The 27,560-nt window shown below is 40.6% G+C and overlaps 1 protein-coding gene across 1 annotated transcript in view; it reads left to right on the forward strand.

The window, feature by feature from the left end:
- The window catches only part of TRPM3 (transient receptor potential cation channel subfamily M member 3), a 252,456-nt gene that overhangs the window by 20,734 nt on the left and 204,162 nt on the right, over window positions 1–27,560 (forward strand). The window contains exons 4-6 of the mRNA XM_040620250.1: window positions 234–447; window positions 3,380–3,504; window positions 16,892–17,063. Coding sequence (XP_040476184.1) covers window positions 234–447; window positions 3,380–3,504; window positions 16,892–17,063 — 511 coding nt within the window. The remainder of the gene's footprint in view (window positions 1–233; window positions 448–3,379; window positions 3,505–16,891; window positions 17,064–27,560) is intronic.

The following is a 27,560-nucleotide window of genomic DNA, read 5'->3' on the forward strand; positions in this document are numbered from 1 at the left end:
AGTTTGTGATAAATCACAATTTCAAGAAAACCTTTAAAAATGGTGAATCCCTTCATCAAATGAAGACTCTCTTGGGAAAGAAAATGATTTGCCTTTTTTCAAAAAATCAGATTTCACACGAGAGGTTTTCTCCAAGTACTGCACACGTCATTGCAATCAGTAAAGATAAGCACCCCGCCCCCGCCTGTCCAGCCCTGCCCTGTCTCCCTAATCGGTGGCCCTTCTTCTTCCAGTACGTGCGAGTATCCTTCGATACAAAGCCTGATCTCCTTCTGCACCTGATGACCAAGGAATGGCAGCTGGAGCTTCCCAAGCTTCTCATCTCTGTGCACGGGGGCCTGCAGAACTTTGAACTCCAGCCAAAACTCAAACAAGTCTTTGGGAAGGGTCTCATCAAAGCGGCCATGACAACCGGAGCGTGGATATTCACAGGAGGGGTTAACACAGGTAATTGGAAGTCGGACAGAGAAAAGCAACCTAAGGCCTTGAGAATGTTGTAACTAAGACCATTTTCTCCTAAGGCTAAATATATTTGTATCCTCCACCTCATCTCTCATCCCCGTGTGTCCATATTTGCTTCTCCACCAAGAAGAATTACTTACACCTGAGAAACAGGTTGGGCTGTTTAATACTCGACTATACAGAATTTGTTAGAATTTGTAAACATGACTAATGGAATTTCACAGGATATTTTCAATACTTCAGGTTGCCAGAGAAGCATCCAATAATTTTTTTTAAAAACCTTTGCTCTAAATTGGAAACCCTGTGTCTGATCTTTAAGTGATTTTAAGTTTGAGGCAAATAGCTTTAATCGTCATAAAATGCCCATTACATCTGGGACATAAATTGTGACAGTGAAGTCTGGAGTACTGTGTGTTTATTATTTAAAATAATTTATTAAATCAACCCGCACCAATAGAAGACACATCACACTCTGAATTCCAAACATTTTTTTCTCCTGCCGAGTGAGCTTCTCTATATTGTGATACAGGTAGGCTGTCAAATCAGTTCTCACAAAGCCACTTACAGTGCAGTGCTTACATGCAGCACATTATTAATGTGCACGAGATAATGGAATGGATGCCTGTAAATGGCTTTGATGTATTTCCCCAGCCTGAGTCAGGAGGGCCGACTGAAAATGCACAAGTAATACTACAGTAAGTTCATTTAAACTTGGTTTGAGGCTCTAAGTCTGTGCAACCCGCACACACTTGGAGTTGGAGAACAGTCCGATTTAGTAGTAATAGTAATAATTTTAAATAAGATGTTGTGTCAAGACTGTATTCGCTTGTGTGCAGTTTGGGTAGTATCTGAGCAAGAGCTGCACTCAAAATTCTCCTCTATACCTAGAATTTGTGACCATCCAGCTCGCAACGTCACAGGCGCATTTGAGCCGTGAACTCTGCTGACCGCCCGGGCTCATCATTGTTCTGTGAATTCCTGACTCAGTCTGGAAACTGCAATGATCTTAGAATGACCTGCTCCGTCAGCTCTTTGCTGTTTATTTGGTAGTAATCAAACATCTACAGAGCAGTTATCTTTCAGTGGCTGTTCGGGGTTTAGGCTCCCGCTTTCATTCAGCGGAGCGGCCTCATTCACGCGTGATCATTCACTCTTGTGTTTTCCTGGCATCGCCTGCGCCTCATCTATAGACCCACTCAAAGATTTCTAAAGGTTCAAAAGAAACTCTTAACAGTCTTCTGTTTCTGGGAACTTGGAACGTTCTTTATTACTTTCCTTCTTTTATGAAATGCACCCAGTATCAAAAGAAGAAGTTACAGCATGAATACTGTAAACCCGAGTTCATCTTGGCCTCACCCCAGGCTAGCGTTCAATCCAATACCCAAGTTAGGTTCTAATGGTGGCGTCTCAGATTAGGTAAGAGGTAGTGGTGGGATTGTGGTTGATGGAGGGCATACCATGAGGGTAAACTTGTTCCTGATGGGCCTTGAAAGGTGTTTTGCATGTAAATGGGGGGGAAAATGAACACCGATATTCCCAGCTTAACTCTTGTATTTTTTTTTAACCATTACTCTATTTTAGAAGATCCCTAGATAAGCTCCCAAGTGAAATTGATATTCTTGTCAACACTGCCAGCATGGCTCAATATGGATTAGTGCTATTTAGACTATTTGATTTGACTTTTTTTTTAAAAGGAGGGTCTTTCTGTTTGATCTTGTGAATATCTCAGAATGGCATGATTCACACATGTGTCCCCTCTCCCATGATTAAATTGCCTGGTGCGTTTTCCGTGCTTGGTCAGTTCCGTGCAGTGTTGGAGCCCTTACTCTGTGCTAGCACCTGAGGCACGTGAAGCTGAAGGAAGATGCTGACCCCCCCCAACCTGCACATAAGGAGCTTTACCCTCACATGTGACTGTGACTCACAGAAGAGTATGTTACGGAACATACCGAGCATTTCAAGATACGCAAACTGCAATGCTGCTCGAAGGGAGAAAAAAATCAAATCCAACTCAGCTTTCCTATAGGAGATGGACTAGGTGTGACGTTTTCCTTGAGGAATGGGTGGAATTGTGATAAGTGGACACAACTTTTCTTAGAGAATGTAGTTTACATCTTCTCTAAAAATGATTACTTGAGAGGGAGGTTAATACATTAGAAATTCCATCTTCTTTAAATGCAGTTTATTTTTATTAAAATATAAGCAATAGGTTCCCTGCCATCTTATAAACCGAATCTTTTCACTTATAACCATGGTGAGGAAGGCCCTGGTAATGGGGAAGGCCATCATGACAGAAGAGGAAAGCAATTAGAATGATGAAGCTACAAAGCTGTATTTATATATTTTCAACATAAATTTTCCATAGAATATGCCAAGGTTTTCTTTACAAGTAGGGTCTCCACATTATGTGTCAAGAAATGGGAAGATGAAATCGAGGTTAACAAGAACTGTTCTAAGTAACCACTCTATTTGAAGGACCCTAACTCCTACACAAACTCTGGTATTGTTTCATATAATATTCTACATGGTGCTTTTTATAGGATATACTCATGGTATTCGTTCCCAGCCATATGAATCTCATTATATTTATAGTACAAGAAAAAGATTCCCTAAGTTTAAAGACTTGTATTTGTTTTGTTTTGTTTTTTAAAAGATTGGATGCTTTTTAATTTTGTTCTTAGGAAAAAAATTAAAGTTGAATGAGAAATGCATTGCCAGAGTTCATATACAAGTTCCACAAATGTATCTGACATCAGAGCCACAAGTTTATGTTCTCTTCTGGACATTTATGTAGAAATGTGTCAAAATTTTATATTCAGTGCATTTAACTTTGCGAGACACATTTATCATAATTTCCTTTAGAACAATGGAGAGTAATTGCTTTAAAAGAAAGGGTAATACTTCTTTTTCCTCTTAGGTGTTATACGCCATGTTGGAGACGCCTTAAAGGACCATGCATCTAAGTCTCGAGGGAAGATATGTACCATAGGCATCGCCCCTTGGGGAATTGTGGAAAACCAAGAGGACCTAATTGGAAGAGATGTAAGTCCTAGAAACCGCTCCTGTCTATGACTTCTCCTAGAAGGGATATCAAAAGAGTAAAATAAAGTTAGAATTCAAAATATACATATTGTAATACTCTTTTGGTCCCCACCTCCCAAAATGAAATTCATGTGAGGAATAGTTGGAAGACCATATATTTTCCAAAATCTATCTATATAAACTCCAGTGTCAATTCTTAGCATCAGAAAAGATCCTAAGTAAGACTTACTAACTACCCTCTTGGTTTGAATCAAACAGTGGTCTTTCCTCACCCATCAAATCTTACAAGTGCTCTTGGCGCAGTTTGGTTGAGATTAATTAACACAAAGTAACATAAAGCAATATGAGCTCATCGACTGTCACATTAAATGGGGACCTTCACACCCCAAGTCTCCAGCTTCTTTGAGTGCGCTTCAGCTAGCTCAGGAAAGCTACAGGGGAAGATTCTTTCCATTCCAGCTGTGGTTTCCCCAGGTGACCTTTCATTCACTGAATGCTTGGGTAAGGAGTGGGCACAGTTGGGTTCTTGATTGCCCACTCAGAAACTCCTCAGAAACCCTTGACCAAACTCAGCAAGGTGCCAACCTCTCTCCTTCTCTCAGGTCCAGAGCCTCACACTAACTGATCAGTTTTTGCCAGAGAGAACTTACCGTATTTTTTCTGAGTCATCATCTTCCTTCTGTTTCTTCTAGAGTTTTGTTTTGTTTTGTTCTGTTTTCTTTTGTTTACCACACACAGGTTATCCCCAACCTCCTTACAGGGTCTTCTCTCCTACTAACTACCAAACTTTTCCCCCTATATAACACTTCTCAAAATTCCAATTGAGAAATTGTAAACTGTATATATGATTGCCTTACTTTATTCACTGCTTTTTTCCCCTAATAATTTTAACAATTAATTTTTGATCATTGCATCTCTACATAAGGTCAATATAGTCTTCTCTTCCCAATCAAGGCCTGCCACAGGGTATAACAAATGTGCTCAGTAGGTTTTCCAAGTACCATGAGGTCTGTCTGAACCAAAAACTCAAAGAGCTTGAGAATTAACTAAATCGCTTCTTCTATTGTGCAGCAATATAGTAAAACCATTTTATTTTAATACAACACAGCCTCTGCAATTTGTAATACAGTGCAAAATACCTTGAATATGAAATCAAACATCATGAAATGCAATAAAACACTCTTCAAATCCTTTAAGACCTTTAAGTGGATAAGAGGCATCCTTATCAATGCTACACAATTACCTGTAGAAACACTAATTTATCTAGAAAACCTGGGGTAAGAAATGAGATATTAATTTTATCAGCGTAATAGTCTCTTAACTAAAATTTACTGGGTGTTTTACATCACACACAACTTGATTATCTCAAGCAGCAATTTCCAAAGTGATATGCAGACAGAACTGATTGGAAAAACAAGCATTGCTAATTTTTTTTTAGAGTATCTGGAACTAGTCTTTGATGAAATATACTTGAGTTAATGCTTGCCTCAGATTCCAAGCTGGCTTTGAAGTTGATGGTAAACTAGAACAAGTGCGTTTTATTAACAAACGACTTAATTACTTAAAAATGTCGTGATGATTCAGAAGTCATTTTTAAATGTTCATTGCTTCAGAATCTCTATTTGTAAACCTGCGTTACATTTATTCAGTTTTTTTGGGTGGGGGGAAAGCCATTTTGGAACTAAGTTGATGATTTCTTTATTCAAGATAGAGTAATCAAATAATTACCTCAGCTGCCTAAACATTTGCAGACAATGCTGACCTACTGCCTTTCTGTGTCATTTTGTGTCTTGTAAATTCTAGGTAAGCCCAGAAAGACAGTACTTAGTCCCATTTACTTGCCTCGCTCAGTTGAAAGAATAACCCCTGATTCATCTTCCTCCAGCTTGAGCTCCTTTCCTCTGATTTCACCTCCTCTTGCGCTCCTCCTTTTTACTCTTATTTTCTTTCTACCCATTTTTCTTTCTGGTTTAATGCCAATAGGGACTTACAGAGGTCTATGCCAGTGGGGCTTAGTCGCATTGTCTGACTTCCCAATGAAAAAAATAGTCTTGATCCCCACGCAGAGGGCGGAAGGAGCCACTCATGTTCAGTAAAATGTGCACATTCATTCTCCCTGCTCACAGGGGGCTAATAGAGGCAAACCGTGCCTCACGACCATATAAGGGAACCCACAGAGAGACCATCGAGACAAGGATCGACATTGACAGATTATCAAGAGCACGGGAAAAACAGCTGGATTTTACTTTCTTAATAAATCTTTGACTAAAATCTATTGAATTTCAACCACTCTGGTACAACGCCCCCTCCTCCACCAAACCGGGGAGTTGGCATATGCATAGGATTTCTCAGGCTCTTGTATAGCAATAGAATTTGTTCTTCACGTTGTGAAATACTTGGACCAAAAGTGCTGTTTTTAGTGTACAGGATATAGGACATAGTTTGAGGGAAATTTTTATATGTGTTAACTATTCTGTCATAATTAAAAAGGAATATGGTGCTAAGTTGTCACCAAACGAAGTCTTTGAATAAAATATTAGTGGTCACATTTGGAAGTCCCCCTAAAAATCACTGAAGTAGAAGTATCTGATAAACTTGTTAAGCAGTTAAAAGAATTTTCAAAGCCTAATTTAGTGCCTCCGTCCTTTGCCTTCCATTTTATAGAATCAAACTTACGGTAATAAACGTCAAGAAAATAAAACTTAGAGCATCAGACATCAGGTAGCAGAGAAAAAAAAAAACCTAACATATTATTAAAAATCTTTACCACTTCAGAATTCTATCAGAGTATTCATTTAAAAAAATTATATTTTTGGTCTAGTCTATGTCTATATTCCAGAATAAGGTTCAAGTGGCACAAAGTAAATGTCAAGGGAGATCTAAGAAACTTACTTGAAATAAAAATATAAGGATAAAAGAAAAGCTCCATTTCTTATGCCTAATATCCTAGTACAGTAAATTTATTTCCAAACTGATAGAACATAAAGATCCTTTTTTTTCTGTGGGGATGACTCTCCGATGAGCACTTTCAGAAGCTGAACATTCAGGTGGCTCTATAGTTATTTTATTGGTAGAAGTGGTAGGCACAGCAGTTACTATTCATCCGAGCATTGATTGTCCCTTTGAAATAGCACCGTAAAGGCAAACACCAGTCCTAAACATAAAAAAGAGAAATTAACTTTCTCCTGGGTCTGCTTCTAGAAATCCTGAAGCACCTACCGCCCTTCAAGTCTTATCTCTTAGCTAGACCTTAGGTGAGACTTTAAAGTTATAGGACATGTATCTTTGGCTTCTCAGAGCTCATCTTAGAGCCTCACTTGTAGCAGGTGCTCTGGAAATATCGATGAAGACAGATTGGGCATGATGAAATTCAGGCTACAAGGAAAGTTAATGTTATATAAAAAAACGTAATGATACATCTTACCTAGTTCACAACTTTACCACGATTTCATCTTCACACACATCCCTAAGCTTGATCATACTTTAGTAACTGTAAAGGCATTTTTAAATCAAGCATCTAAATACAAAACCATTTTCTTATGTAGCAACTCCGGGTGGGAGATGGATGGTGAAGCTTCTACATATTGGATATGGGGACAAAGAAGACTGGAATGAGAACAGGCTTTTCTGTAACCCCGTTGAGAGATGCATGATCCACCCAACTGAGTAATGAACTAGCCTTGGTTCTTTAAATTTAAATACTTCTACTGTTTAATCAAACCTCCAATTAATAGATCAGAACAACAGAATTTGGTGAGAAATAATGTTATGAATACTGAGATGGGAATAATTTTTGTTCTGCCATTAAAAATGAAGATGAATATTGTTCAGCCATCAGGTTTTACTACTTCTCTGTGATTTCTGCATATGATTCCTACTGCCCTGTTCTTCTATTACAGCCCATAATCTACTTTTCAGTTAAACTGAGCTCAAGGCTCACTTCCACCAAGATGTCTTCCATGACTAACTTTACCCATAATGTCATATCCCTGATTATTAATTCTCTTACAACCATCCTCTTCCCCAATTTAGGTAAAACTTCCTCAAAAATAGAAAGTAAATTGTTTTCTTTGTTTCTTGTGAACCACTAATATAATACTTTGCATGAACATGAGGTACTGACCTGTGACCTAAAACTCTGTAAGAGTTGATTCCTTCATCTCTAAGTGGACTATAAAAACCCTTGCTCTGACTTTATATAACTTGTATGAGTATAATCGTAATAATAGAAATTACAATTTATTGAGCTCCTATTTGAGGAAGCTCTCTGTGATTGCATACATGAGCCTTATGAGGTATGCATTATTATGTAAGGAAACTAAATAAGGGCTAGAACCAAGAGCCACTATTTCCAAAGCTCATACACTTAACTAGTAGTATGCCAAGTAATATATAAGAAAATATTTAATGATGTTTTTATTGTTAGTTGAGATACTGGCAAATATCATATGCCTGTAAATTGAACTAAAAAATAGACCATAAGAATGACCAGAACCCTCTCTTTGTCCCTTAGAGACTCTTGATCTGGATAGATGATGAAAGTATCCCCATCGTCAAGTTAAGAAAGAACTTCGATTGAATTACAATTCTTACATGATTCATTGTAGCCTTAGATTTCCCTACTTTAGAAAACAGTCTGACCAGAATTGTTTCAGGTAATTGAGTAGTTCCTGAAATCTTTATAATTTGTCTTTTCTCAAATCTAGGCTAACAAAACACATGCCAAATTAAAAATTCAGACATGGTCATAAGAAAAAGCACTTTTCATTTTCACTTGAGGATGAAAATTGTATTTGGGAAGATTTCCAACACATCATCTTATGTGGTTATTAAATTATCATGACATTCAATGATATCTTCTATTTTCCCCTAAACTGTAGATTTATTCTCAGAATTTTATAACCTTTAAGAGTTCTTATATTTAATTGGAAAGTATTCTTTCGATGCCATCTTTGTATTTCAAGCCAAGAAAAATCAAGTTTAATAACATACCTGATTGATAATTCTCATGTAGTTATCAACTCAGTGTCTTTGTCACCTGTTTCTAAAGGAAGCCAAATATGACTTCATATTGTAAGCTCAGAGAACTTCCCAGTAATGGTTCTCTCATGGACTTTATTGGACTTCCATGTCTAGGTTATATAAGATGTTTCCAGAGGATGAGAGAGGAGAAGTTCAGAGACAAGGAGACTCATCCAACTGTTACAGTCATACGGAGCCAACTCTAGCTAACCCTAGACCACATTCCAGTTCTGGGCTGCATTCAATAACATAGGGAATGCAGTTTCAATGAAGATAGTGTTGAGTTTGGATTTGGATATGTTGATTTCAAAGTTGCTTTGAGATATCTATGTGAAGAGTGTCCAGCAGGACAGTAAGTTTAGGAGGTGGAGTCTTACGAGCAAGATCTGGCTGTATACTCAGACTTGGGCCACATCTGCGTATAGATGACAATTAAAGCCATTGTGGTGGATGGGATTGCCAAGGGAGTGTGTGTGCAGTGAGGAAAAGGAGGGCCTACACCTGTATCCTGATGGTATCCAATATTTGATGGTTGAGCAGAGGAAAAACAGCCTGCAAAGAAGATGACAGAGAAGGGCCAAGAGGTAGACACAAAACCCGAGAGTGTTATAGAAGCCAAGGCAACAGTGTGCTTCAGGAGGATGGAGTGAGGGCAACAGCCGCTACAACTGAGGTACTGAGGGGGCTGAGGACTTGGAAGGGTTCGTTCCTTTTATCAAAACAGGTATCATTGGCATCACTAGTCAAAACTGTCTCAGAAGAATGATGAAGGGGCAGGTCACAATTCAATGCGTTTCAGAGGGAGAAGTGAAAAAGTAGAGATGGGCAGTAGAAACCAACCTTTTAGAAGTTTGGCTGTGACAAGAAGTGAGTAGCTGAAGGGAGCTGTAATTCGAGGGATTTTTCTTTAAGAAGGGAGAGACTTGAGTTTGTTTTTATGTTGATGATAGGGGAGAAAATAGGGATAGTGAGAACAGAATTGATGAAATAAGTCCTAGAGTGGCCCTGAGGTGATGGGGTTCAGAGCTAAAGGGGATAGGAACCATCTGTATCCTTATAACTAAAGGAGAAGAGAAAAAAGGATATATGAAAAGGGTTGGTGGCAGGATATTGAAGTTTCAGCCTGGAGGTTTATCATTTATCACTGAAAAAATAATAAATACAACAACAACAACAGTCATAATATCAACACTTTTGTTGAGGTTAGTACGTTTCAGCACACATCATAGATGGTCATTTAATTCTCGTAATGGCATTCAGAAGGTGTTGTTTTTAGTATCACTGTCGTCCTTCCGTGTCTGATGGTAAAACTAAACACAGAAAGATTAAGTAAGTTGCCCAGTGTTACATGACTAATAAGTCACATAGCTGGGATTTCATCCTATGCCATCCAGCTCCCAAGACCACATCCTTACCTATGATGCAATACGACTTCTCCATAATCAGAGCAGCGATCATTTATCTGAGTTCGTATGTGCATTGTGCCATGCATTTTGTATCTCATTTAATATTTACGGTACCCCTGATGAGGTGGTTATTATTATTACTATTAATCTCCATTGACACACGGAGACGCTGAGACACAGAGAACAACCTGCTTCGGGTCACCTGACCGGCAGGTGTGTAGGTGTGGGGGTCAGGCCGTCTGCCCAATGAGAAAGGATGGTGGAGGCATCAGACATGGGCAGTGAGAGTGAAGGATGGCGGACACAGACCCAGCAGAGAACAGGACCAGAGCTGACTGGAGCCCAGGGAGGATGCAGGGAGGCATTAGAGGTCACAGAATTACGATAAACCAGCAAATCCAGAATAGAGGGAAGAGAATACATTTTGAAGTCTCAAGATAGCAATAATATACTATTGTGTTATCTACTGCTATGTAACAAATTACCCCAAAACTTAATGGCTTGACACAACATTGATTGTGTCACAGTTTCTGTGGGTCAGACATTTATTAGTAGCTTATCTGTGTGGTTCTGGCTTGGGTCTCTCTTAAGGTCACAGTCAAGATATCAGTTGGGGCTGCATCATCCAAAGGATCGAATGGGGATACAGTAGCTTTTTCCAAGATGACTCACTCACATGGCTGTTGGTAGGAGTCCCTCCCCATGTGGACCTCTCCAGAAGGCTGCTTTATTATGGCAGCTGGCTTCCCCCAGAGTAAGTGATCCAGCAGAGCTAAAAGGAACCCTTTTGTGACCTAGTTTTGCAAGTCAACATACCATCGCTTCTGTTTTATTCTGTTTCTTAGAAGTGAGTCACTGAAGACCGCAGACTGGAAGGGAAGATTTTCACAGAATTTTTTAACATATTTTAAAACCAACCCACTGATACATGGTGATTTCTGAAGCGAGTAACCCCTTTTAGAACTTAAGGGCCTTTTTCCACCACAAGTAGGCCCTTAACCTGGATGGTCCGTGGCTTCCCTCAGGACAGGGCAAAGGGAGGTGAGCCTGAAATGAGGATGACGTAACCCTCTGCAAGCTCATGAGTTGAGGGGCATGTTTTCAAAATGCTGCAGAAAGACATCATTGTTCCACCCGTGGATTTTAGCGTGAATTATGCAGCTGAGGTACCAGGGCATTCTCCGGGATGGGTGCCTGGCTTGCTGGTTTCTTGTTTGCATAGCTGGGCAGGGAGGCAGCGTCTGGGTTTCATATGACCCTGCTTTATACCTAGACTTGCAGCTGAACTGGCTGAACGGGAAACAGCCAGCCCAGGATCCCTGCTAGCACAGGCCTCGCTAGGATCATGAGGACACACAGTGCCTTTCTTCATTCGGTTTTCATCTCCTCCTCCCAGTCTCCGTGTTCGTTGTTCTCAGACACAGAGGATGCTGCCCACGTCTCAGCGTACCCCCATCTTTCCCAGAGACGCATGCCTGATCCTAAGAGAACCTTACCCATCCTTTTGTTCCTCTTTCTCCAAAGCACAAACCCCATCTTGCCACCTGCTGCTGCCTCCCCTGACCTCTGCATACTCTACAGTTCTAGATGACTCATCTGGAAATAATCTGATCAGCTGTCACAAGGATTTTAGCGCTCAGCTAAACCACTGGCAAAAATGTCCAGCAGCAAAACCACCATAATATGCTTTATAAATTTAAAATCAGGCTGGGTCCTCCATCTTCCCTCTAAATGTCTCCCAGCCTATAAAGGAATATAAGATCTACGTGCTGTGGAGATTTAGAGGAAAGAGTGTTAGTGGGACACATTTGGGCAAAAGACTTCACTTCTCTGAGCATCTATAGTTTTGCCCATAAAATAAGCACGGAATGGATTAATCCATGGGAAATTGTTGATCGTAGTGCCTGGCATATACTAAGTGATCGATAAATCCTCATTTTCTTCCTGCCTAAATTAAAATCATGGTGCTGTTAGGAGGGAAAGAATGATTCGGTGTGCCACACATTCCCCTCGCCTGCTACTTGCCAGGGGCATGTTGATACATACCTCATCAGGTCATAAGTTCAGGGATTGCCAAAGGCCTGTGATTGATGACGCAAAAACCCAATTTAGCTCAATTCAATTCTGTTCAGAAAAGGAGTTGCAGATGAGCAAACTGCCCTTGCGTTGTAGAAAGCACTAGAAAAGGGAAGAGGCTCCAGGATAGGAGTGAACCACCTTTGTGTCCTTTTTCTGTACTAACTTGGAAGAAGCAAATGTACTTTTCAACACAGGCTGTCCAGGCTCAATCTTAGAGGTAGAAAGCCCTCGGAAACTATGGTCAAGTCCTCTGCTTTATAGATGGGAAACTGCCATCCAAAAATTTCTTTCAATACATGTAATTTGAACATTTAATGAAAGACATTACCTAGATGCAAGATTATATGTCTCCTCAAGCCAGCACAATACTTACCACGTACATTTCCTCAAGACATTCTTAATGCATGAATAGAGGAAGGAAGGAATGAGTTGAAAGACTTGTCCAAGGTCACAAATTAGTAGGTGGAGGAACTAGAACCTCCTGTCTCCTGACTGCCCACTAAATACTCCTGAGTGAGACCGGAACATGAATGGAAATAGCTAGGAAAACTCAAGCAGGTGTCTTAGATCAGCTCCAAAATGATCCACTTAAGCCCATCCATGGCTAAGAAATGCAGCACACTGACACCCGCCCATAAAGGATGTTCAGATTTTCCATGGTGTCTCTAGATCAGTCTGCCCCTGGCAATGATAATGACTCTACAAGTACATTACATCAAGGGCCTTCACCTTCAGTAATCTCTTTTTTCCAAGATTTTTATTTATTTATTTTAGAGAGAGAGAGTGAAAGTGGAGAGAGGGGCAGAGGGAGAGGAAAAGAAGCAGACCTCCCACTGATTGCAGAGCCCAGCTTGGGGCTTAACCCCATGGCCCTAGATCACCACCTGAGCGGAAACCAAGAGTCAGCTGCTTACCCGACAGAGCCACCCAGGTGCCCCCACCTTCATTAATTTCTTAAACAGCTTCTACTTCATTGCCTCTTTGTTTCAGAGTCAAGGTATACAGAGGCCTTGGAACTAGAATTTTATCAGTCAGCCAGTACAGAGTGGTATAGATGTATTAAAAAGTTCAGAATTCTCCCATCTCCCGCTGAGGGACAAGAAAGGGGCAAAATGTCATTACTTAGAAGTAGTCCCCATGATACCCAAAGAGTACAAAGTGTCTAAAATCCATTTCTAAGCAAATTTCCCTTCTAGGTACATACAATTCCATACTTTCCAATAATGAAAGATCACATGATATGTAGGCCTTTCAGTTGCCATTCAACCCTTATCAACCCAGATTCTGCATCTGAAATATGAACACGGAAAATTATTTGAATGGCTCTCTTCTTAATTCCCTCAAAGATGGTACCTCACCTGGACCATCCTATATACTTAGGAGAGGTGACCCATTATGTATGGGCATTAGGCCTTGATTCTCTCAAAAAACAGTGGCTAAGAAACATGCTAGAAGCATCTAACACACCTCCAAGACCTAAACATGTCACAGCTGTTCTTGCTAAGCTCTCACGTGCGCGTGCACACACACACACACACACACACACACACACACCCATTTCCAAAAAAGCCCTTTTTTGTGAGCTCTTAATGCAAGTGGATGCATTACCTCCAAAATTTTGTCAGAGGGAAGAATTCATTTGTATTCATGTGACACAAAAGCATTATTTTTTTTCCTATTTGAGAACCATAACAGGAAGATCAGCAAGTCTTTTGTAGATATGCAAATTATAACTCAAACAAGAATAGACTGCTGGTATGTTTGTCATGAAGAATATTAAGTAGATTTTGTAGGCAAGTTAGACCAAAATGTATTCCTCTGGAAGTATTTGGGAAGTTCTTCCCAACTTTGCAGCTTGTCCATAAATAATTCCAGAGCATCGCCCTCTTAAATGGCCCGAGAGGAGGTAACAGAGGAAAAACACGCTGTGTGTTCTGCCAACTGATTGCTCACTTTCTTTTCTTTACTTAAATTGATCAATTCAAGTCTCTTGTGGAAAATAGAAGTCCGTGATTTGTCTGTCATCATGCCATTTTGGTCACTAGCTTGCAATTGGAAGATTAGTTTACAGTTGGTAAAATAAAGCTGAGCCTGGGAAGGAATTCACATTTATAGACTGCCTCCTAGGAACCAGGCAAAGTGCCAGGTACTTTGCTCCTATAATCTCATCTAACCCCCATGAGGTAAGTGGTTTTCTCATTTCCCTTTTACAGATTAAAAATGTGGGCCTCAGATTTACACAGCCACTGGCAGAACTCATGGGATTCAGACAGATTTCCATGGCTCATATGTTCAGGATTCTGCAGGATTCAGCAGATCTTCCTCCAGTGACAACAGGAAAATAAATTAGGGCATTTTACTTATTTTTCAGATGTATATCCCCTCTTATGCAGCAGACAAAAATCTCTGCCAAAATATGACCACGTATATTTCATACAAGATCAAACGAAATGGGGAGCAGTAAGATGAAGAAATTAAAATTCACGAGTGATACTGTAAACTTGACCGTCTTGCCATGACTGATTCAAAGGAACAGTATTTCCAAAGAGCTGGTATGCCATGTTTCACATGAAGAGAAGGTCAAAATTCAGAAGACTGATGCCCCACTATCCTTAGAATCCTGTGGTGGAGGAAACAGACATATAGAATATAGTTAGATGATTTAATGATGTTCTGTCATTCTCAGATTGTGGTCAGTATGTCAGCTGGCCCAGAATTATTTTCAGTACCTTATGCATTTGAAAATTTCATGTTCACTGATGGTCTTTAATCAGGTTCCCAGGAATTAGAAAATATGTTCTCATGTCTCAATTAGAACAAGTATCTAGGATTCACTATCACACATAGTTTAACCTCTAGAAAATCCACGGTTCCCTGCCTCTCCAAGAAATAATTTGGGTCTTCCTCCCTCTAGGCATGGAGCCTTGGGGACTGGCTCAGAAAATAGAGAATAGTAACTAAAGCATTTTCTTTTGTACAAAAGCACAATGCAGAGGCACTTTTAAGAATAGGAGAAAGTCCTTCTACTAAGCCTCTTTCAACAAAGCATTAATATTTATTAACTTGCACTCTGCTATAGAATGAATGTTTTATGACCAAAAATGAGTAACAACAAAATGGGAATTTCAACCACAAGCAACCCACTCTTCCAGTGATAAAGAACTCAGGATGGGGTTAGCAAACCACTGTTTCTGTATTTTGGGAGACTCTCATGCACTCATCCAGACAAAGGAGTAATTGAATACTGCTCCGTTACTGGAAAAAATCCCATCCATTACTGGAAACAATAATCAAAAAGTTATGAGCTTCCTTTGTCACTAAGAGTCAACTAAAATGAAGCTGTGAATTAATGTTATATTAATGCTACATTAACAAGACATACATTAAAAGGAATGAAGGATATTTCAAAAGCTCAAAATGACACATTTTAAATTTAGATTAGATCAACTCCCAACCAATTCAGAAAAGAGAGGATTCTTTTTTTTTTTTTTCAATTTTGAACAAAAACATGCCTGTCTCAAGTTTCCTGTTCCTTCATTCACTATGTATTGAGTAGACTCTGTGTGCCAGGCACATAGAAACGGACTTTGAAATCAGAATCCAGATCTTAAAAAATGACTTTTATGGGATCTTTACTATTAAAGACTGCCCTTACTAAATCACTTTGTAATTTCTTTAACAAACTACTTAATCTTACTACAGCTTTTCACGGTGAGTCATCACATACTGAGAATGAACAAGAGCAGCTCAACTCCGTAGTTAACGTACATACCGCACAAAGGCACAGAAATAAAAACCCACTAGCATTTATTTCTGCCCTGTCAATTCTGCTGATTCAGTATAGGGATAACTGTACTGGGCCTTGTAACAATGAGCCTGTTGAATGTTCCTTCTCATAGTCTTGAGTGAAGTCTCTACCTAAATATTTTAGGAGTGGATTTCCAAAACATCATCTTGTTTCCGTCATGTCTAAGCAGTGTGGGGGAGGGAAACACGCACAGATTGTGGAATCAGACCTGGGTGTCAGTGCTGGTTTTATATGTAAGAAACTCTTGAAAAACCTATTTTATCTCCAATTCCCTTTCTCCGTCTATGAGATAAGAGCACCCACCTTTCAGGATTGTTGCAAGGAATATAGATAATGTCTATAAAGCATCTAGAACTAGCAACTCTAACTCACGATAGGTTTTGCTTTTCTTTCAATATCAAAAATCTGAAAGACTTACTGTGTTTTGAGTAATGTAATTCATGATGAAATTAAAATAACGCAACAACAAAGACAGACATGAACATTTTGATTCACACTTATCTCACGAGACACGTATCTGACATTCAACATTTCCACTTAAATAAGGTGTCTAATAAGAACAGTGTTGATTTTTGAATTAACAGACCTTCAGATGACTGAATGGGCTTGACTGAAAAGACCACCCTGACCCCAACCCCCTCCCCAACCCTACTCTAGAACCATGATTGCTCTGCTGTGCCTCTGGGAGTATGGACATCGTGGAGAAGAGAAAGAAAAAACAAATAGAGTAAACGTTAAAATTACTTGTGGTTTATCAGCAAGTGAAAGATTGACCTTACAATGACACAATCCGTCACATGTCAGTTTTGAGTATGATGAGAGCACAAGCTCTAGCTTCTGTACTCAGCATATAAATACATTATTCTGTAAGTATAATCTTGCTATGACTGGGGAACATTAACCATAAAACTTGCTACCCACAGTGGCATTAGGAAGAGGATGTAAACTCTGTTTTCACTGTACCAAAGAACTGATTTATCCTTCTCTCTCTGTTTCCTCTCTGTCTGGTTCTCCTTTTCGTATTTTGCTCTTTTTCCTCTGACTTCGTCCTCTTCCTTTTGAAATCCCGCAGGTCGTCCGGCCGTATCAGACCATGTCCAACCCCATGAGCAAGCTCACTGTTCTCAACAGCATGCATTCCCACTTCATTCTGGCCGACAACGGGACCACCGGGAAATATGGAGCCGAAGTGAAGCTGAGGAGACAACTGGAAAAGCATATCTCTCTCCAGAAGATAAACACAAGTAAGTAGGCTACTGTTCCCACTGCCGGGCCTCATAGGAAGCCTGTGGAAAGTGAGTAACTACGGTACACCATGTGGCGATATTATAAGAACTTGAGCACGTTTCACGCAGGGAGCATTATGAGTCTGCTGGGCCAGTGGGTAGAACCTGACGAAGTCGTCTGGGGGAGGAGGACTGGACACGGAAGACGAGGGATTCCATGATTAGTGGACTAGCACTCATTTGTCATACGCGAGAAGCTCAACCCCATCTGGGGTGTGTGCATGCAGATACGCTTTTCTTTCCAGACTTTTCCTATATCCTTTACACAGTACTCCAAGGAGGAAAGGCACCCTAGAGAAATTGTTTCTATTTGTTAAGCTATTTTGGTTGGCCGGAAATTTTATATATGTATACATATATGTTTTGATCTTAGCATAGATCTGCCTGTGCTTAGGAATTTCAAGGCAACTGGCATTCTCCAAACAAAAGTACTCTGTGTAACCATCTTCATAAACTTTGATTCTGTATCTTATCTATGTGCGTATTTATTCATTGTCTTTAAATATATATGTATTTAAATCTATGTGCATGTTTATGCACATTACATAATACATATCTGTGGAGGTTATACTGAAATTATCTCAAGTACTCGTGTGTTCCATGCTGTATTTATTGTGCCCACAATTAGCTATGAAAGGGTGACACTGTGAAAACAGCAGTGCTCCCCAAATCGCCAAGTGGCTTGCATTTCAATGTAACAGAGGTATGAAAGTCATCTACCATCTCTCCTCACGGTGATTTTCATTTGTTTCCGCAAAGTAACCATTGAGGAGGATTTGTGGCAGGCTCAAACTTTAGGGGTAATTGTATGTCTCATCGGGCAACTTGGATCTAATTGTATCAACTTTCCGAGCCTGCAGCTCTAAACAACAAAAGATTCTCTTTGGCTAGATAAGTTTCCAAAAGCTCAGTGTGCTGTGATTCAGCTTATCCAAGTGGTTGCTCTCTATTTTCTCTGTATCTGTCTGGGGTGAATTTTCCTTTCCCGAGCCACCTTCCTCCCAGAACTGGAATGTTCGCCCTATTGGACCACATACCTTCTCTTTCTTATACTTGTTGTGGTCCCAACTTTTAGGAGCTACTACTATTCTATCTTTTTCACATAGGTGTCTGGAACAGTACATTTTGGCCTAGGCCTGAAGTCCCAGTTGTATTAGGAAATGGTCTTCTATCCTAGAATCCCCCACTGTCTTTGGAAAGAGAAAACAGGATTATCCCAAGCTAAACGTCTTTTGGGGAAAAAATAAAAATAGAAAAGACAAGAAAATTGATCCAGAAGTCGGGGGAGATCAAATGTAACAAAGCATTATAGCCAATGGGTAGTAGGTTTTGTAATACTACAATGGAATTGCATTACAATAGTGGATAGAAAGGGTAAATGTTATGTAATGAGTGGTATCTATTTAGATCTTGACAGGCTAAAGCATTACGTTTTATACACCATCAGGTTAAGAATGAGAACCTCAGTGGGAGTGACCTGAAAGAGGCAGGATGGGAGCAGGATAGACAAAGAGCAAATTCAGGGTCAGATTCAGGGTTCTGATGGGGCGAAACCTGTCCAGGTCAGCAAAGCATGTCATTGAGCCAGGCATTGGTGGCAGCTGGTCCGGATAGTCGGTAGTGAGGAGGAGAGCTCATGGATGCAAGGGGGAGTTAAAACCCCGCCAAGGCTCTGTCCGCCAAGCTCCATGCCTTGCAGGCTGCTCAAGGAAAGGATGGCGTTTTTCTAACTGGTCATCCTAGAGGGAACACCTTTTTGTCATTTATCTGCCTGGAGGGGTATCTTTCTCGTAAAGCTCCCATAGGTGCTATACATGTGGATGGCCCTGCAGGGGGCGGGGGGTGGTGGTCCCTGGAGAGGCTCCTGTACAGTGGCCTGGCCACAATGAGGCGCAGAGCCCAGAAGCGTGGAGTAGAAGAGCAGGCCAAGGCTGGTCAGGATATCAGGGATGCTGGAGGAGTCGGGACCCCCCACACACCTCATTCCATTCACAGAGACAGTGGACCCTTGCTAGATTACCAAGGCAGGTAGCAAGGTGCAGAAACATTGACAAGTGGGGACCCAGTCAAGGGTCTAGGGTAAAAAAGTAGGGGAGAAGCCTGCACCAAGTACAGAGCTGAGGCACAAGGTCAGAGAAGCAGGCTAGAGACTCTCAAACTGCTCCAAGTCCATAAACAGGGTTAGGTCTGGGGTAAGGGATGAGCCCCCAGAGTGGGTTAAGTGACAGTAGCTGGGAAGAGGTGGGGGCAAGGGAGCCACATGGTCATTGGAATTATCATAATTTATAAACATAATTTTCCTGCCTGCTTTGAGATACTTATTTGAGGATTTGCAGAAACCCACAGGCTCCCATTGAATAAAAATAATTAAATGGGAAGAGGAGGTTAAAGACACCCAGAGGAGATCTCTGAGGTCACAGGAAGTGAAAAGGCTCAGGGTCAGCAGTTTGCCCACAAGCTGTAGTGAAAGACGTGGTGAGTTAGCTTTTACACCAGTTCGGTCCCTAAACTTAATCTGAGAGGGTGATTGACTTGTCCCAGGTGCCTGAGACTGTCTCCGATTCATCATTGAAAGTCCCATGTCCCAGACAAACCACGACTGCAGATCAACCTCCAAGTGAGAAACTCATGAGTCATTAGGTCTCCTTCTCTTTTTACTGCATTCACCCCAAAAAGCAGGGAAGGAGCAGCAAGGTGTTCAGAGCTTAAGAAGTGACCCAGGCTCCCCAAAGTAGAGCGGGACCTTGAGGCCTCAATTCAGTTAGCAGCACAGTGCCCACTGAGAACACAGAAGCCTCCAGAACAGGACTAACAAGGGGAAAAGTTGACCTCGTTACAACAAGAAACAGCGGCAGTAAGAATACAGACCTTTAACGCAATCAATCCCCAATCATCACTTTAGAACAGCAACTCTACTTTCTAATATGGACACTATTTCTTTTTGTTATATCATAATTAGCAGTAATGTAGTTCTTCCTATTAAAAATAAAACTTTATTCTGTAAGCTGATTCTAAAAACCTCATTTACTTTCTTTAGTCCCTTCTTCAAAAGTTAAAGAAATCTTAAACACAATGGTGGAACTCGGTTTTGGGCCCCAGCTTGGTCTGTCAGAAGTGAGACACCATACCACAGTAACACTGCGCATGACACAGTCCACCTCGGAGGACACCAGGGGTGCAGAATGCGCTCAGCGTTTTTCTCATTAAGGTGCCATTCCTCCTCATCACTTAGGGGTGACCTGCCTACCACAGTAGCCTTTCAACAAGTCTGTTTCTTGCTTAAATGACATTATCTTCTGAAGGATATTTTCCTTAAATACTAAGTGAATCCTGCTCGGGAGACCTTTAATCCCTTTTTCATCAAAATGCCAAATATTAATGATAATGTATCACAAACACCAGTGCCTTCGATTTTCTCTGCACCCCGGCCTCCATTATCTCATCTGCTGCCACCAGTCCCTTCTCAATTATGGTCACGGGTTCCTGAAGAACTTTGTTTTTAAAGGAGAACCCTTTTGGGCGTGAGCAGTGACCTGCTCTGGAACACTCTTCCATCTGCAGTTTACTACACTTCAAATTTAATGTGCACAGCCTCCAACAGTCCAAGCATGACTTTTAGGATACAAATATTTCTTGAACTCCTGTTATAGACCAGTTATGGCTGAGGTCTGGGAAAGCAGCTGTCGACAATTCATTGAGCTTAACTCAAGAGAGGTAATCAGTAAATAAGGAAACAAATAAATATATGATGTCTGGTAGTAAAAAGAACTGATAAGAAAAAGAGCAGAGGAAGGTATAGGACTGGACCTGTGTGCATGGGTTTGCACGCACGCGCACCTGGGCGTTGAGAGGCTAGTGTAGAGTAGGTAGTCAGGAAGGGCTTCTGTGAGGAGGTGACATGGAAGCAGAGACCTGAATGAAGTCAGGGAGCCCACTGTGGGGAGAACATTCTGGAAGGGAGCAAAAGTAGGGACAAAAGCCCCGTGTGTTCAAGAAAGAGCAAGACATTTGTAGAGAGCTGGGTTTTATTCTCACAGAATTGTGATCTGGTAAATTACGATCTCCTTTCTGGTTTAGAACATCACTCCGCCACTGTGTGCAGAGACCAGACTGAGGTGGGGGCAAGCTTCGAACAGGGAGATGTTTTGGGAGGCTGTTGTGATAATGCAGGTGGGAATGAGCGTGGCTTGAAGTAGAATGGCAGTGATAGATGAAGTAAAACATGGTCAGATTCAAATACATGTATAGAGATTTTCTTAACTGGGTTTTTTTAAAAAATGTAAAATATACATAACATAAAATTTACTGTTTGAACCATTTTTAAGTATTCAGTTCAGTGGCATTAAGTACATATACATTGTTGTGTGACCATCACCACTGTCCATCCCCAGAACATTTTCATCATTCCACACTGAAATTCTGTACCCGTTAAACACTAACTCCCCTTTCCTCCCTCCCTTCAGCCCCAGGTAACCACTATTCTACTTTATATCTTTATGAATTCGCCTATTCTAGGTGCTTCATATAAATGATATAATATTGGTCCTAAGATACATTGTGAAGGTGGAACTCAACAGGACTTACTAATGAATTGGGCAGGCAGGGTAAGGAGTAGACACATCAAGAAATCTGCAAGGCCATTCTTAGCAACACTAGTGTATTCTTAAATCAGGGAGGCTAGGGAGAGCCCCAAAGGAGTAAGCTTTTGCAGAAAAAAAAAAGGGGTGAATCTCTGGAGAATTGGGACAAAGTCCCTAAGAGAGAGGGCGGTGATGAGATTCAGTGCACAAATAAAGAGCTCAGCCTCAGGACAGGGACAGCTTCATCCTGCATAGCAGGAGGGAAGGCAGAGCATATGGGCCAGACGTGGGTAAGATGAAACATTTTCTGCTGGGGTGATCAGGTACTTCTCTGTAGATAGTTTCTTTATAAAGTAAAGAATACAGGAGGTCATCAGCAAAGAGTGTGGAAGGGGAGGAGGTGGAGGAGATTAGGGAGCGGAAGGAACTATATTGAATGTAGAGACAGGGAGAATGACCAGACCAGGGAAATGTAGCATTACCCCACAGCACCCTGGTCCCACTTGGTATTTGTGGTTGTGAGTTTGGAGAGGCATGGATCACTAGGGTTGTATGTTTTCTTTGTAGCCGTGTTCAGCTCGAGTAGTAGAACAGACATAAAATTGGGTTAAGCACCTGTTAGGATCTTGCCTGGCAAGGACGAGAGAGAGAGGCAAGGGAGCGAGGCTGTATGTACTCTGTAGTCCTACGTACCGTATCCCAGGAGCGTCATCAGTGTCTGTGGATGAAAGCGATGCCGTGGCTGACGTTCACAAGAACATAAAATCTTTCATCTCAAAGATCAGACTGAGGTGCAGGGAAGTGATTAAGAGAATTATCAAAGGTGAGCCACACCTGTCATTAATATTGCCAAACATCACATACTACGTTTGAACTATTTAAATAGAAAAAGGTACATAATCAAAAATTCCTCATATTATTGCTGTTCACATAGTCACGTGAATTGAGGCAACTTAGCACATTGCTGGGAACATAGTAGCTGCTCAGGAAATATGTACTAGCTGAGAGGCTACCAAGGGGCTGCTGTAGAAAATAGCATATAAGCAGCCTCATGGGACTTTAAGATCCCAAGCATCTCTTGTGCATACATTTTTATTGTTAAAAAATTTCACATACAAAAAAATTGGAGACTCTTATAATAACCCACCATGACTGTCACCCAGCCTCTACATTTACCAGCCCGTGGCCAAGCTTAGAATCTCTCTCTGTATACCCACCTACATCCTCCTCTGGATAATTTTGAAGGAAATCCAGACGGCATATCATTTCATCCATAAATATTCCAGTGTCAAAGCATTTCTCTTAGACTCTGTTTCTGGATCTATGAACCTTGGTTAACTGAGTTAACATACAAGTCAGCATATGAAAGCATTCTGGCATGTGGCTGTCCAGAAACACTGGTTCCCTTCCTGCCTTCTTGGTGGTACAGTGGTCCCCCCGCTGGAAACCATGTCCTGTGTGGATACAGCCTGGCTGCCATGCATTCCAACCTGAGAGCAGACCCTCTCATTTGAAACCGATCAGGGTCAAGGGTATTCATCACCCTATAGAGAGATAGATATAGATACAGATTTTTTTTTTAACCACAAATCAGACCTGGCTCTGCTTGTTAAGGAGGAACCATGTATGTCTGTAGTTACTAAAAAAGGTCCAAAGAGAACAAATGAGGGCTCAAACTTATGTTCTGGAACATATCGTCAAGCCTCTGTTAACATGATTTGTTGAAGAGTAATTGATTTAAAATCTTAACCATTGCAGCAATAACCAGCAAACCCTTTTATCTTTTTCTGTGTTGTCTAAAATACATTCTATACTGTAGTTGTTCCTCCTGCCTGGAGAAACAGAGCATAATGGAGAATATGAATCTCTCTTGAGAGATTCAAGCTATTCCAGTGTCTTGGAGCAATCCTGGTGACCCAGCTAGGATTGTTGACTACTGTCTTTGGTGGAGGTGTTAGAACTTGGGCTAAATGTGAAGCAGCCCAGAATATATCTTACACTTTAAATTTTCTTCTTGTAAGCTACCATTTTATTCAAAAAGGGGATTGAAGGAAGAGGACAGAAATCAAGTTACCTTTGGGCTCTGTTTGGTTAAAATGTTACTCCTTTGTTGTTTGGATTTTATTTTAGGTTTGCCCAAATGCAAAGTTTTATTCAGACTGCATATCTAATTACATTGCCAACATCAATTTAGGTTGTAGGAAATTTCATTATGAGGCTAGAAATTTCTGACTTTGTCATCTCCATACTATAAAGTGAAATCTATGTCAGACTAAATCCAGTCTAAGGGATTATGTCCCCATGACAGTCATCACAGATAGTTTATTTTGCGATAATAATTAATGGGGGTGTCTGGGTAGGTTTAGATTTCCATAACCAATACTTTTGCTACTGCCGGGGTTTGCTTGACAGAGAATTTGATTCTCCGCATTTTCTCTGCCCCAGAGTTATGACTGACATTTGAGTGTAGCCTCATGAAGACACCAAGAGTACTTTCTCTAAAGCAGCAGCTTAAAATGGGCTTGGTATTTCTGAGTAAACAAGTGGCAGAAACGATGGCAGAATTCATAAAACATAATCACATTTGGCATTTGAAGATATTGCTATTTAGAATTCTCTAGAAAAAAACTATGTCTTATTATGCAGTCCCTAAGCCAACACACCTATTTATGTATGATTGTATGCTTACTCACCCAAACTAACAAAAATAATAATGAGAATAATGTCTTCCGACAGTACAGGATGTCATCCCTAATAAATTATGCCTTATTGTGGAAGCAAATATATCCCCTTTCCACCGAGTTATAGGATACATGAGCCACAGGAACATTCTAATGCACAGATTGAGTCAATACTGGTGAAGTCCAATTGGCTCTAAGAGATCTTATTTTAAAAATAAGCTCATCTCTATGACATGACACACATCAATTTAAAGCATTTTTTTCCCACGAAATTTCCATAATGAGAAATAAGTACTCACAACCTCATCATTGATATCCTACTTCCTTTACCACCATTTTGGGTGATAATTCTTAAACATGGCTATAGTGGTTTACAACTAGGGTGACCCTGACTCCCCTAGGAGGCATTTAAAAATATCAGGGGGCCTCGGGGTTGACACAATTTCTCGTGCTCCTGAATGACAGGAGCAAGGAGGCAGGAATGTCAATAGTCTGCCTTGGGCCGAACAGTTTCACGTGAAGACCTGCCTGGTCCAAAGGCCAGTCACATCCCTCAGGAAACACTACTCCAAGTATGTTTCCTTGAGTTTTCTTTTTGTTTGGTTGGTTGTTTTTGGTTTTGTTTTTCAAATCTTTCCAATAACCCACACCGGATTTGTCAAGGCCACACCCACGATACTCTATTTTAGTCTAAAGACATATAGAAGAGGCAGCAACAGCAAGCCAGCAGTGAGATTTAAAATCTTGAACAACCAGTGAAGACGTTGGTTTCCTAAACCAACAGCATCGGCCGGATGTCAGCCCCGGCATGCCCTTCCGATCCTAACGTCACTTGCTGTTGGGAAGTTCTTCCTTCTATCTGACTTCATTTGCTCTGAGTCTGTTCTCTCCTGGGTGAGGACCAAAGTCATTGTCTAAGTCCGAGCTCTTGGCATATCTGAAAACTGCAAATGGACTTGAGTTGACCTTTCTGCCATAATGACTAGTAGGAAGCCGTTTCTCATTTGCAGAGACATACCACCTTGCTTAACAGGCAGAACTGACTCGCAAAGTAAATCAGATCAGTATTTCCAGTTCAGCCGCACCTGCTCTGAGTACCACGACTTTATATGCTTCAGGCTCAGTGAGTCCAGAAATGTGCTTGACGCTGGGAGCTCTCCTGTCAAAGTCCTTGATACTCAGAGAAATCCTATAGTCCACAGTTATTAGCTGATGTGGGGGCAGAAGCAGAGATGGGGGTGCTTTACCCAGAGGCCCCTGGAAAGCCTACTGAGTGGAATGCATTGCACAGGGAATATTTTAATACATCAAGGTTCTAGTAGAATAAAGAGTTCAAAATTGAATACAAAGAGAACTCTAATTTTTAATCTATAAATTACTGAGAATTTTTTGGGAAGTAAGGGAGCAGTGAATGAATAAATTCATGATCTAAAACTCCATGAAGCAAAGCTTTTTAAAAATTCACATTCCATTTCTGGTGTATATTTCTCATCTCCCTGGACTCTAGTAGACCCCTTATATGTATTATTTTTTTATTGTTAAATTGTGAAGCCATCTTACCCAGAAAATTTAACATAGATTGTCAGAAGAGTACCATTGACATCCTTAATTGATTACCAACCTCCATGACACCCAAACTAACAATGTTATGCATAATAAGTGCTCAAAAAAGAGTGGCTGGCTTGGCATGAAAGAAACTTAAGTGATTTGATCCAGTCCTATTATTATAAGAAATGTACGGATTTACAACTTCAAAAAATTCCAAAAATATAGTAATGGCAGCATCATTAAAATAAGCATGTAGTTTTCCAGGAGGCTATTTTAAAGGATTATAGTCATTTATATATAAATAAATGGTGTATCCTAAGTACTACACATATTACTTATTTTATTCTTATTATGATTGTTAAGTCAGTTTCATGTCTTTGTATTTATACCAAATACCCAGAGGCTAAGCCTGAAGAGATTAACAATAGCACAGAGAGGGAGACAGGCATATGGCCAAGGAAAACTGTAATGTATGAGTGATATGAAAGGGTTTTTGTGTTTTTTTGTGTTTTTTTGTTTTGTTTTGTTTTGTTTGAGTTTTCCATTTTGGAGTATGTTAGCTATCCATACAGTAAGAGGTTAGAGTTGGCAGGAGACCATCGGGTCAATTGCCCATAGCTGGCATTGCAAACCTAGCGTGACTTTTCCCACTGAGCCTTGACTGAGCTCAGAACCATTCTGCATTCATTAGGACACAGGTACTGCTGCTCTAACAATGACTCAAAGGACTGGATGCCTAAATGAGACAGGAGTTTATTCCTTATGTACATGTTATTCTGAACAGGAGTCCAGATTTAATGTGGTGGCCTCACAGTGTTGAGGACTCAATTTCCTTCTTCCTTTTGCTCCTCCTATCCCTGCTTCATGGTCCATGGGAGCTCACCATCTCATCTACTTTCTAGCCAGAAAGCATCAGGAAAAAGGAGCAAGGGATAGTCATGCCCTTTCCCTCTAAAGTCACCATGAGGAAGTCTTGCACACCATTTGGGCTTCCATCCCATGTGGCAATATTTGGTCACACGTTCACACCTAGCTAAAAGGAGATTTGAAAATGTAGTCTTTATCCTGCACAAATATATCGGGAGCTAAAATCCCATCACTGTGAAGGAAGGAAAAAAATAGATATCGGGGTAGAGCCAGCAGTTTTTGCCATATCTTTTCAGCTTAACGTTCCGGATTGTTGTTAAGGAATGGCTGCAATTGTCACAGGAGAGAAAACTTATCTGCCACTCATAAATGAGGTATGCCTGTTATGGTTCCAGTATGTTCATTGGGGAGCCTTGTCCATAAATAGTTCCTGTAGCGCATGCTTCGTACCGCGCTCTTTCACTCTCCACCTATGAGTCTTGCAGTCATGCGTAGCGGCAGAGTCCTGCACTGGCTCTGGAAATTGCAATTTCCGCTTGAAATTGGATTGAGACAAGATGTATAAAATTATATAAATTATCTTAGACCATTCTGGTTTTGTTAACTTCTTAAGTTAACTAACTCAGATAGATCCCCTAAGCCTCAAAGTAATTGCATGTGCTGTGCTATGCATAATGCATGTGCATCCATAATGGACCCTTAATGGAGTCATATTTTGTTGCACATCATTTGGTAACATTTTAAATCCCAAAATATGAAAAATAAATAGGAAAGATTCC

The sequence above is a fragment of the Ursus maritimus genome, unplaced genomic scaffold (genome assembly GCF_017311325.1).
Source record: "Ursus maritimus isolate PB19 unplaced genomic scaffold, ASM1731132v1 scaffold_34, whole genome shotgun sequence".
Classification (NCBI taxonomy): Eukaryota; Metazoa; Chordata; class Mammalia; order Carnivora; family Ursidae; genus Ursus; species Ursus maritimus.